Source organism: Oncorhynchus mykiss, chromosome 7 (assembly GCF_013265735.2).
Source record: "Oncorhynchus mykiss isolate Arlee chromosome 7, USDA_OmykA_1.1, whole genome shotgun sequence".
NCBI classification, from domain to species: domain Eukaryota; kingdom Metazoa; phylum Chordata; class Actinopteri; order Salmoniformes; family Salmonidae; genus Oncorhynchus; species Oncorhynchus mykiss.
Window position 1 is genome coordinate 61,797,936 of NC_048571.1, and position 12,902 is coordinate 61,810,837.

Here is a 12,902-nt window from a genome sequence, read left to right on the forward strand (position 1 = left end):
GAAACTTTGTCTTTAAACAAACTTTGAGGAAAGTAGAAGTTAATACAAAGCAAACTTGTTTAAAGAATGCAAAGGAATAGCTCTGAAGTTCAGTCTCTTTCTAGAGTTGATTTTAGGGCTTCAAACACAAGGCTCTGGAAAACAGAGGTAAACCTAAAGGCGAACGTCTGAGAATTTGCCTTTATTTGTGTGCTTGTGTGGGACCACAAACAGTTTCATATAAATACACTGTGACAGGAGAATGGGCTTTGCAGGATCTATCGACACTGCCCTCTGTAAACTATGTCAATGTACTGTATGCCCTCTTATCTTCCTAATTATTCTTATTTATTTACCTGTACTCCTTGCCTTTCCTGTACACATTATATTCATGTAGGTGGGGTTGATGTTTGTTTTCCTACAGTATTGGAGATATTATCTCTCTCTCTAATCTCTCCTGAATCCTCGTTCTCTTGTCTCTACCCCCTGCAGTGAGAGAGGGTATTGTCACGCTCCCCTTCCTGTTCTGGTGGCGCTCGGCGCTCGTCGTCGCCGGTCTATTAGCTGCCACCAATCCCTTTTTCCTTTTCGTTTGTTTCTGTCTAATTGTTTTCACCTGTTCCTTGTTGGGGTTTTGGGATGGGTGTTATTTAAGTTTGTTTTGCCCGCTGGTGTTTGTGCGGGCTTGCTGGTTTGTTACGTTTGGTGATGTATCGTGTTTGTTTTGGGTTTTCGCTGTCCAGTGTTTGTAACTAGGTTTTGGGTTTGTTTAGCGCCAGTGTTTTAGGGCATTCACCCATGTTTGGACCTGTTACGTTTTAAATGACATTAAAGCGTTTTTCCCGTTCACTTCGCTCTCTGCATTTGACTCCTCACTCATCACTCACCCGCCGTTACAGGTATAAGGGAACAACTCCGTATGATTTGTGACCTGAGTTTATTTGTCCCCTTTTCACCAATCTGGGATTTTGAACATCTGCTACCGTGGAGCCATTCTCTTTCCATGCACAGTAGAGGGTCACACTGAAGTTGTCTCATCTGGTAAGCAGGTGTGACTGCTGCATCCATGGGGCTTTGTCTGATAACAAGCTATTTCCTCCTTGATCTCTTTGTCGGTCTCTCTCTCAACCCTAATTGCCAAATTAAGAAGATGATTAGCACACAATATCACTTTTGAGCTGACTTAATTGGGTTGTTTTGTGAATGGATGTCAATTTGCCTGGCAGAAAGAAATAATTCTGGAGAGAGATGGTTACATTACTCCAGGCTTTGAACACTTCTACTGCAGTAATCCACTCCTGCACTTTGTCTTATCACCCACTTCCCCTGGGTTTCAACTCCCTCATCTCAACAAGCACTGGTGCTTTTACAGAGCATTCACAGTCCAAAGCCTTAGATCCAAGGTCTTTCTCTCTCTGCAACTTCTAAATATAATAATAGTGTGTACTGGTAATTTGTATAATTATAAAACATAATTTGTGAAAAAAACCAGTCAGAGCTACGTGGTGAGATGAATCAAGAATGCAGTCTGGCAGAACATGATGAACATAACAATTAGGACTAACAATGTCCATCCAACCTACTGACATGATCAGAATGCATAACTGTAAAAAAATATATATATACAGCTGCAACAACTAATAAATACCAAATACCCAAAGTCATTTAAAACAATTCAGAACTTGGTGATATGGTGGCAGGTAGCCTAGCAGTTAGAGCGTTGGACCACGAATACCCGAGCCAACAAGGTGAATAATCTGTCAATGTGCCCTTGAGCAAGGCACTTAACGATCATTTGCTCCAGGGGCACCGTAATACTATAGGCTGACCCTGTAAAACAACACATTTCACTGCACCTATCCAGTGTATGTGACAATATAACTTTTTTGGGGTTGATGAATTGCAGGTTGTAATGAACTTAATTGTAAAAAGAAGCATAAAAAGTTTAAGTCAACAACACTTCCAATTGGTGGACAAAAATAGTGTCACTTCCTCAGTGCTCTGTGAGCATCATTGTGTATGTTTGTACTGTGTCTGATGATTAAAAGGCTCTGGGTTGGAACAAATTGAATTCTGTGTGTCTCCTATTTGTGCGTGTACATGGTGGGTTGTTTGCTGATAAACCGGAGCTTGCCACTAATGGAATCCTAGGTTATTTCCAGAGAAAGTCAACAGAAAATGATACAGATATCTTAGGTGGCACAATAATACACCAGTAATATCTCTGACATAACTTATTTCTTTCATATTTCCCCCCACATAATCAACCTCAAAGGTCACATACTTTGTACTATTTGCATAGCATACCCTACATGCAATAGAGATTGTTCTCAAATATCTGCACACTCTACCACTAAGATCTCCTCTCTCTCAATGGACATTGTGTGCCTATAAGTAATACAGCAGAATTCTTGTGCCACATGTAGCCTTTTGATGGAGCAGCAGTCTCAGTCCCAAGAAGTTTGGGGCTTGATCACCCTGTATAGAGATAGTTGAGCTAGATAGCTGGAGTATTTATACAGACCCTGTAAGATAACACGGTGTCTAAGATAGCTGAGCATTATATAGTTCAGTATTCCAAAATGGCAGAATTGGTTAGGTATTGCCTGTCTATTAGCCTGTCAATTCATAGAGATTCATGAACGACTGCTGGTACCAAGGTAATTAGTGAACTAGGCTAAGGCAAGGCATGTGTATTTGCTAGTATAGTATAGTTAATTAATTTGTTGTATCTGCTGGATAAAAGGTCGGAAAAGCCCAATATCAGAGGGCAACATTAGTTTTTTTATTTGGACATAACGGTTCTAAACATCCAAACAGTGGCATGGTGTACATTACATTACAGGGGATTTAACCAGTCAGCACTCATGAACAGGGAGACATGAGAGAGCGAGAGCGAGAGAGAGCGAGAGAGAAAACAGTATGACGACAACTCACACTCACCACCACAGGCACTCAGCCAGTTTGGTCTCTGAATGTTACTTCATAAGCATTGTTATTAGCCAACATACAACATCCATTACCCAGGTTTAGCATACATTCCAGAAATCAAAACACTTCCTTGAACAGAACATCATATACAGCTCAAAGAAGAAGAGAGTTCACCATGTGCCTTATAAACCATGCAAGTAGAGGAGTAACACTGCAGTGGTGCGTTCACTTTGTAGGAGGAGGATGAGTATATGAGTAGAAGAAGTAAAGGTTCAACCACAGACAGAAAACAGAAAGAAAGGATGAAATTATCAATCAGAGATGATTTCACTGAACGATGCCATCAATGAGTAAATGTACAGCAGTCCAAGTCCTCTTTATAAATCTCTTACCCCTCCAGGAATCAACTAGAGCACATTAGACAATCAATCATACAAGTAAGTACTACATTTCAGTCGTTCTGGTAGTATGACATCTGAAGGGGTCATAGTAATTCCTCTATAGCAATGTGTACAGTACATATTTACATCACTTGTTTTCTTGATATTCCTCAGATGAAATGATGTGTGGAAAGGGGAAAATATGATAAAAGTGAATATCAAACATGACTGAATTACTCTATCGTTAAAAAAGGTATTATACAAGTTCATTAAAAACTGATGATGTGCACAAAAGGCACTTACTCATTTTAGACATAAATAAACAAAATACTAATAAACAAATATATACATTTTACTTTTGCAAATTAACATTTAGTACGTGTTTTACTTTATCTTTGAAAATACAGCTTATGTATGTTTGAGAAAAATGAACACTATAATGGACTCTTCAGTTATACCGATGAGAACTGTGGTTAATACAAAAATGTTATGTAATTCTTGTAGTTCAACAAGATGAAAAAAAACGTGATTTGGTTGTCATCAGTGACAGTTCCTATTGATGGAGAGTGCCACCGGTTTACTCATACCTGACCAGAATCACAGTACTTCTAGTTAAAGCAATACCATATATGACCAGCAGAGGGTGTAAGTGTATAACTTATGTTGTTTGACTTGTCTCTGTGTGCCCTGCATGTAGGCTAGAATCTACCCAGCAGGGGTCAACAGATGGTGGACAGAATTGACTGCAATGTTTGTGGTAAACAAAACGCACATGGCAAACAAATCACTGGGATGAGATCATGACAACTTTTTCCAGTGAAAGTATGTATCTCATAGGAAACTATGTGTATGAAATCAAGATTTGCACACATAACAGTGGCTGAATAATGTACATATGATTGATATTGGAATCACAGCATGAGATTCAGGTTGATATATCTGTCCTTGACTTTTTGTCCCACCTTGGCTGCCAATTCACTTCCATTGCCCACATGTTACTGCTACATGTTAGTGACAACAGGTATTCACATGTTCCAAAATGGTTAACTACTAGGGTATAGCCCAACCCTCGAAAGCAAAAGGCCGAAACATTAAGTCACTTGTGCATTTTACAGAGGAAAGGCACCGCAAACAGTCATTGTTCAATTGTCACATTGTTTGTGTCAAATGGTACAGCATAAAACATGCAGGACAGGGCAGGGCATGCGGCACATAAGGCAGTCCAAACACACAACTATAGGACTGAGCAGAGGCAGGTGCGGGCTTGGGCCAGCTACAATTTAACATGGCAGCTACAGTATAGGCCTACAGTGTCAACCTCTTTCAGTACGCACTTGTATTTCCTCGCTACAAAGGACTGAAAACAAGAAGTGGGATGAGACACTGGAACATGACAGTGAGGATGTTAGAACCAAGGGGAGGAGAGGTAAGACCACTGTTCTGCTGTTATTATATCACAACATTTACGGTTAACTTCTCAGGCAACACTGGAGTTGTCTAGGTAAGGTATCACATTTCAGATCAAAAGGAATATTGTAACAGTACTTTGTAACATATTTTGTGCGTAGAAAGTATTACATAAATCAGACGTTGAACAGGCAAGAGGTTGCTTTAAAGATGGCAAGGTATGAATAGTATGAAATCGGGTGCGTCTAAGGAACACAAATTAGTGTCTAGTTGTGGACTGACTTCACACAGGTTGCTGTGTCAGCAGAAGACAGGCTCTTGTGTTGAGCTGTTGGAACAGTGAGGGGCTATGGGGTTATTAAGGGCCATGGTCAACAGTATTCTCACAGTATTACAAACTCATAAAAGGGGGCTCAAACCTTACCATGGCAAACTATGGTATAATGCACTCATTTTACTGTCTTAAATCTGAATAATATATTGGAAGTATGTATATGAGGAATGATAAAGCATTTCAACAATACAAATGGAATAAAAGCAGACTCAACTCAACTGGAGACCGACTTGGCCTTATTTACAGTGCATGAAGAACTGCTGTGGGCAGAAGACAGAATCAGGATCCATTTGAGTAGAGAAGCTCAAATGTAGTTTTAACTCATAAATACAATGTGTGGTATGATGACATCCACATGTCCACATACTCTAAACACAACTGTCAGTGCTGTGATGTGTGTGAGAAAGGGAAGAAAATAACAAAGGAAGCAGAAGCCTTTTGATATTTTTTCGTTGTTTGCTGGTTGACTATTTGTGTTTGTTTTTTGACAATGCCATTCACATCTACTTGCCTGTTCTGTCTTGGCCTGTACAAGATTAACACACACAAAAAATACATACTAATCAATAACTATATACAAGTTAAACTACATTTTGAGTTTCTTACAATTAGTTGGTATATTGGTTCAGTTTTCTGCATCTCATATACGTATACAATGTTGACATGTTGTTACTTTTCTGAACATCCCTTATACTACAGTACAAACAAAAGGCATAACAACTTCAAGTAAGTCTCTATTTACAGCCAAAAGGCAGATGGCCATCTTGGTTTCAGTCTCTTAGAAGCAGTCTGGTAGACTGAGTGTCCAGTCCAGAGAGAAGAGTCTCATACACACCAGTAAGGAGGGATCAGACATCATCTGGACCAGTGCAGGATGAAAACCAACGCCAAAATTACACAAGTACTTCTTCACGTCTTGCAGTCAATGAATCTCTAAAAAGCGGGGCCTGGCCACAGACATCATTTTGAGGTAAAAACGAAAAAATGACTTTTACTTTGAGGTGATTTTATTCATTCTTTTCAAGTCCGTTTTCACATCAAGCTTCAGAGTGTTGAGTTAATATGCTATAAAACCCCTACAGCCTCTCCACCTGCCATCACTATGGCAACTCAGGCTCACTCCAGGAGCTTTCTGAATTCAAGAAATAAAGTGAAACTCAAAACAAGGAGAGGGAAAATCCACACATGTTCTCTGAGAACATATTGACAACACATCATCGCATTTCTATGGGCTTTCCTCTCCTTCAAGCTGTTGCAACATGAAAACCCAGAGTCTCCCTCAGAGTTACATGGTGCCTGACTTGTCCCCGGCTGCGTTAGCTGCGGAGCTAGCCGCGGCAGTGCTGTTGGGGAAGATCTTCTCAGTGGGGGTGACAGCCGGGCTTCCTACCCCGGAGGAACTGGAGCTGGAGGAGCGGTGCCCGGTGGGGGGCGGGCGGACGGGCCTCATGGGCGGGGGGCGCAGTTGGGCTCCGGCCAGACGTGCCGACAAGGCAGGCTTAAAGGTGGACATCATTTCAGAGGTGGAGCTGCTGCTGCGGCGCATGGCGGCGTCCGGGTCACGGATCATGATGGTGTGGAGGGGGCTGCCGGGCTCCGAGTTCACAGGCTTCTTCATGGTGGTGTCCAGGGTATCCAGCACCACGTCTGGTGCTTGCTTGCCCATGTTTTGGCGCTCCAGCTCACGCAGCTCATGTAGGGCCGTGGTCATGGTCTTCTCTATGTCCTGACATACACAAAGTACACAGAAAATGTGAAAGGAGATAATGAATTTGATATAATTGCTAAGCCAAGCTAGGCTAAGTTAAGTTTAGCAATGGTAGTAGCCACTGATGCTGAGAGTCTAATGCAGAACTGTCTGTGCTTTTTATTCAGCTCCATTCCCCCGTGACATAGGTGTGTCAATCTTTCAGCGCCAGACTGTCTCTAACGTTTACACTGAGACAGGGCTGCTTCACCCAGACACATAGACAGACAGTACAGCAGGACATCACATCTGCCTCTGCTCTCCCAGACACCTCCTCTCTCTGCTCCCTCTCCTCACACAGTACAGCCCAACACAACGGCACCAAATGAAGAGATTAACATCCCCTTTTAATGGCTGACACTCTTTACAACAGTTACAATCGCACACACTCTCTCACACAATCACACACACACACTCTCTCACACAATCACACGTTTTGTTCTTCTATTCTCGTGGGGACCTAAAATGTATTTCCATTCAAAATCCTATTTTCCCTCACCCCTAACCTTAACTCTTACCCCAATTCTAACCCTAAGCCCTAAGCTTAAAATAGCCTTTGTCCCCATGGGGACATGAGAAAGGTCCCCACGAGGGAGCATTTGACTTGTTTTACTATCCTTGTGGGGGCTTTTTTTAGTTCTCCACAAGGATAGAAAAACCAACCAACCCACCCACCCACACACATACACACCCTCTCTCACAATCGCACACACAAATACTCTCTCTCAAAATCGCACGCACGCAAATATTTTTGAAATGGACAGATGATTCCATTCCATATTGTGTGAGGTTCTATGACTGATAAGGTTGGGGAAAAGAGGTTATGCAGTTATACATTGGGCAGAGGTAATACTTTAGAACCTGGGTCTGATAGGACAGTGAGGGCCATACCTCTGCCAGGGCATCAGCCTCCAGTGACTTGTGGTCCCCCAGGCTGCTGTGGCGTGTGGCCCCTGGTACGTGTCTCAGGGGGTGGCCCTCGGGGTAGACCTTCCTGTCAGCATAGTTGATGCTGCCCGCACTGCCAAATGTGCCCAGGCGCCTCTTCTCCGGGCTCTCCATGCGACTCCTGCTCACTGCCATCTTGTGGGGGCTACTGGGACAGGCTGCGGCCCGCGGGGGTGTGTCTGTTCCCCGGGGAGGGCTGTGGGTCTCTCCGCTGCGGCGCTGAGGGATGGCGGCCCCGTCAGAACGTAGCCTCACCCTGAGGAGAGAGACAACATCACATCACAGTGGCCCTGGACACTGATCAAAAATAAAACAACATTTCAATGGGTATTCCTTCCCAGTTGTTACCCACCTCCCCATGACTCCTCCAAAGTTGCAGTCGGGGGAGTGTTCACACGGTGATGGGACATCGTTTTTGGATGAAGCCTTGTCATCCAGCAGTGGTCCGCTGCTCGCCTCGCTGTCCGCCTTCTGACTGAGATTATCTGAGAACGCATCATCCCTGAAAGGAGAGAGAAAGAGAGGAGAGATGATAGAGTGTGGTTGAGATCTTATTTAGATTGTTGGTTTATTTTTTTTTTACCTTTATTTAACTAGGCAAGTCAGTTAAGAACAAATTCTTATTTTCAATGAAGGCCTAGGAACAGTGGGTTAACTGCCTGTTCAGGGGCAGAACGACAGATTTGTACCTTGTCAGCTCGGGGATTTGTACTTGCAACCTTTCGGTTACTAGTCCAACGCTCTAACCACTAGGCTACCCTGCCGCATGTATGCCATTTCCTCAGACTAATTGGTCCATATTGATGGCTCTGGTTTTCAATCTGCAGTCAGTTTATCTGATCCAGACAGATGGGGGAGCCACTTCACTGACTCCTTTTGAACATTGATCATTCCAACGTATTCCTAACACAGAAAGTAGCAATACGATATCAAATTCTTACCTTACTGTTGACTCAACATCCAAATGGATTCATGAAACAGACACCAGCAGTGATTAGCCACACTATAATTCGAGACTACGCGGCTCATCTTTCAAATGATTGTGTACATTTATAACGGGAATTCATATCTGAGGGTGTATTTAAATAATTCATAAGAGTTGAAAAACGTTTTAAAAAATCTTAAACCATGCTCTGACCTTCTCTTTGGCATCTTTACTCCTGCATCTGAGCCTGAATGACTGACATCAAATCCACGTTTAATTGTGTTACCACTTAAGGTGCACTTGTCAGTGAGGTGTCTTTGAGCGAACACATCATGCATGATTTTAATTATTTATCTGTGCCTACACCTGCCATGTGTAATTACTCTCAGGTTTCTATCACTTTAAAGAGGGATATTTGTTGAGGAAAACACTGCAAGACTGACTGTTTCCTGCCTGCCTGATTTATTGTCAGGCTGCTCTTCATCCATCGCTGAAGCTTCATGTTTATGAATTGGTGTTACTCACAGGTCCTGCACCACAATGTACTGGTGTGGGATCAGTCCGTCCACACCGTTGTGCCGCCCCTCCCACCAGTCCTCAGAGGCGCGGTGATACAGCAGTAGTGATGCTCCCTTCTTAAAGGACAGCTCCCGGGGGGTGCGCCCCACATAGTCAAACTTAGCGATGGCCTCAATCTGCTCCACCTCTGTGGACATAAAGAACAGCAGGAGAGAAACATAGTCACAACCTGCACCACCTTAATTTCCTGATGTAATGACATAACTCACACCCCATTGAGATGTGTGGACTGAGTAGCCTACCCTACCCTGCCCTGTGTGTGTGTGTGTGTGTGGCCCAATCCAACTGCTTCACTGAGTTCATTAAGATAAATAAGGAGCCCCTTGCTCTAATTACTAAGACCTAAACAATGACAGCATGTCTTCATGTTCTCAGACAATGGCCTTGGGCCTCTGGTCTGGGCTTAAGTCCAGAGAACTGTAGAGTACACTACACTACTTCTCCAGACAGAGTTGTGATTGCAAAGAGCCTGTGAGGGCCGATAATAGCCAAGAGGACAGTGGGAATCTATTTAATGGTGGGTTTGTACTTCAGACCCTCAAATCAGACACAAGAGTCTCCAAGAGACAAAGAGCAAGAGGGAAAATAGGAAATGTCTGGGTTGAAGAAAAATAAAACGAGAGGCAGCATTACGATATAAACTATATTCTCTAATAGAGAGGATGGTTACTGTTTGAGTGATACACTTCGATTCCAAGCATTGTTGTGAGTTGAAGAGCAGCGGTCATTGAGTACCAATTAACTAACACTGTAGTCTGATCCGGGAACACTACTATCCCAACAGCTAGTAAACTGGTTGACAACACATTCAATCCAATGACTTGGTCCTTTAATGACATTATGGGTCCCAACACAACAAACTACTCACACACCAATAGCCAGAAGAAACGATGTTCATGCTATAGACAGCCTCCTGAGAGAACAGACGCACAAAGGCACAGGCTCTATTTGTCTGTAAGCAAACACCAGTCACCATTTAACCCTGGACCAGAGAACATTAGAGGACCTGTCTCTCACACAAACACACAGACCCTGGGGCCAGGCTGATATCAATCACACAAACACACACACCCTGGGGCCAGGCTGATATCAATCACACAAACACACACACCCTGGAGCCAGGCTGATATCAATCACACAAACACACACACCCTGGGGCCAGGCTGATATCAATCACACAAACACACACACCCTGGGGCCAGGCTGATATCAATCACACAAACACACACACCCTGGGGCCAGGCTGATATCAATCACACAAACACACACACCCTGGGGCCAGGCTGATATCAATCACACAAACACTGGGGCCAGGCTGATATCAATCAAACAAAGAGCCTGATGACTTGGGACACGCGTAACCTTGGTGACATCCCATAGAGGAGAGACTTCATCAATACTTGTATTTGTAAGAAGTGTTGGCAACCTGAATGGACCGAACTGTCTGTTTGAACTACTAACACACAGCTCAGACACCAATGCATACCTCACAAGACATGCCACCAGAGATCTCTTCACATTACTCAAGTCCAGAACATACTATGGGAGGTGCACAGTACTACATAGAGCCATGACTACATGGAACTCTATGCCACGTCATGTAACTGATGTAGTAGAATCAGATTTAAAAAGCAGATAAAAATACACCTTATGGAAAAACGGGGACTGTGAAGAGACACACACACAGGTACAGACACATGCATACACACACAAACGCTAGCACTCTACACACACGTACATCGTAATATTGTTGTATGGTGGTATTGTACATTTTGTATTGTAGATATGTAGTGGGGTAATGATGTAATATGATGTACTGTTTTATCTTTTGATTTATGTATGATGTACAGTAAGTTCCTTTAATGTGTTTGGATCCCAGGAAGAGTAGCTACTGCCTTGGCAGGAACTAATGGGGATCCAGAATAAACCCCAGGAAGAGTAGCTACTGCCTTGGCAGGAACTAATGGGGATCCAGAATAAACCCCAGGAAGAGTAGCTACTGCCTTGGCAGGAACTAATGGGGATCCAGAATAAACCCCAGGAAGAGTAGCTACTGCCTTGGCAGGAACTAATGGGGATCCAGAATAAACCCCAGGAAGAGTAGCTACTGCCTTGGCAGGAACTAATGGGGATCCAGAATAAACCCCAGGAAGAGTAGCTACTGCCTTGGCAGGAACTAATGGGGATCCAGAATAAACCCCAGGAAGAGTAGCTACTGCCTTGGCAGGAACTAATGGGGATCCAGAATAAACCCCAGGAAGAGTAGCTACTGCCTTGGCAGGAACTAATGGGGATCCAGAATAAACCCCAGGAAGAGTAGCTACTGCCTTGGCAGGAACTAATGGGGATCCAGAATAAACCCCAGGAAGAGTAGCTACTGCCTTGGCAGGAACTAATGGGGATCCAGAATAAACCCCAGGAAGAGTAGCTACTGCCTTGGCAGGAACTAATGGGGATCCAGAATAAACCCCAGGAAGAGTAGCTACTGCCTTGGCAGGAACTAATGGGGATCCAGAATAAACCCCAGGAAGAGTAGCTACTGCCTTGGCAGGAACTAATGGGGATCCAGAATAAATACAAATACAGATATGCACATGTAGTGAGTGTTCAAAATGAAAAAGGAATCTAAGCTAGTCTCCAGGCTGTCAGACCAAACAGACAGAGACCAGGGGTCAGTCGGGGTTAAACACATGTATAAAATCAATTGTCTCTCAGTAGGAGATTTCCAAGTCAACCAGAAAGCCCAATCAGTTCCATTAGGAGCTCCATCCAGGGGTGAAATGACCTACAGTGACATGGAGATGAAAGGAGGAAGAGGAGGAGTATAAGGAGAAAATAGGAGGAAGATGAGATGGAGTAGGAGGAGGTTGAGGATAAGGAGGAGGAGAGAGGAAGAGGAAAGGGGGGAGACAGAAGAACATGGCAGGGTAACATTGTCTATCTTTGTCCCCCTCGTTAAATAGAGCTCTTTCACTTCCTCAAAAAAAAGATAACATGTCTGCCTGTCTGCAGTGAGGGTAAGATCCCTGTGATTATCACAATATAACTCACAGTTTCTCTCTAAACAAGAGCAAATACTCAGAATAAAAACACAAGCTGATGGCCACAATGTGGTTTTATAGTATTTCTAATGACCTCATGTTCTAGATTCAGCCAGAAAGTGTTGCTGTGTCGGGCTGTAGGACCATGTCTCTACACCCAGTGTGAGGGCCAGACTGTGGAGGGCGGCATCGCCTCAGGTCTGAGAAGAGCCAAGACAGGACCATGTGACTCTCATTCCCTCCAAGCACACTAATTAAACAGCGGGAGATCACGATGCAGAGCCAAGAGCCATGCCCTGCCTGGCTGTGCCTCTGTACTCTCCTCCCACCTCTCTGCAGGCGGAGCTGTGGGGGGCAGTCAGCCTTTGTCCTGCTGTTTGGTTCAGAAGGCTGAGGAGGGTGTCGGCACTCATTATCACTACAGATGGGGCTGTTCCCCGGGCGCTGATGACATGGATGTCGATTAAGGCAGCCCCCCGCACCTCTCTGATTCAGAGGGGTTGGTTTAAATGCGGAAGACACATTTCAGTTGAATGCAATTCAGTTGTATAACTGACTAGATATCCCCCTTTCCCGATAGGGTTACCCTAGCCTAGCTTAGCCAAGAATAGTACAGTATGGGCCTGCCCAT

At 43.9% G+C, this 12,902-nt stretch overlaps 1 protein-coding gene across 2 annotated transcripts in view; it reads right to left on the reverse strand.

Moving 5' to 3' along the window:
• Positions 1-2,742: 2,742 nt before the first annotated feature.
• LOC110528991 (SLIT-ROBO Rho GTPase-activating protein 3) overlaps positions 2,743-12,902 on the reverse strand; it is a 120,462-nt gene continuing 110,302 nt past the window's right edge. For both annotated transcript variants that reach the window (XM_036983710.1, XM_036983709.1), the window contains exons 19-22: positions 9,177-9,357; positions 8,079-8,228; positions 7,670-7,982; positions 2,743-6,757 (exon numbers count right to left, since the gene is read on the reverse strand). In XM_036983710.1, the coding sequence (XP_036839605.1) occupies positions 6,317-6,757; positions 7,670-7,982; positions 8,079-8,228; positions 9,177-9,357 (1,085 nt within the window). In that variant the 3' untranslated portion in view covers positions 2,743-6,316. The remainder of the gene's footprint in view (positions 6,758-7,669; positions 7,983-8,078; positions 8,229-9,176; positions 9,358-12,902) is intronic.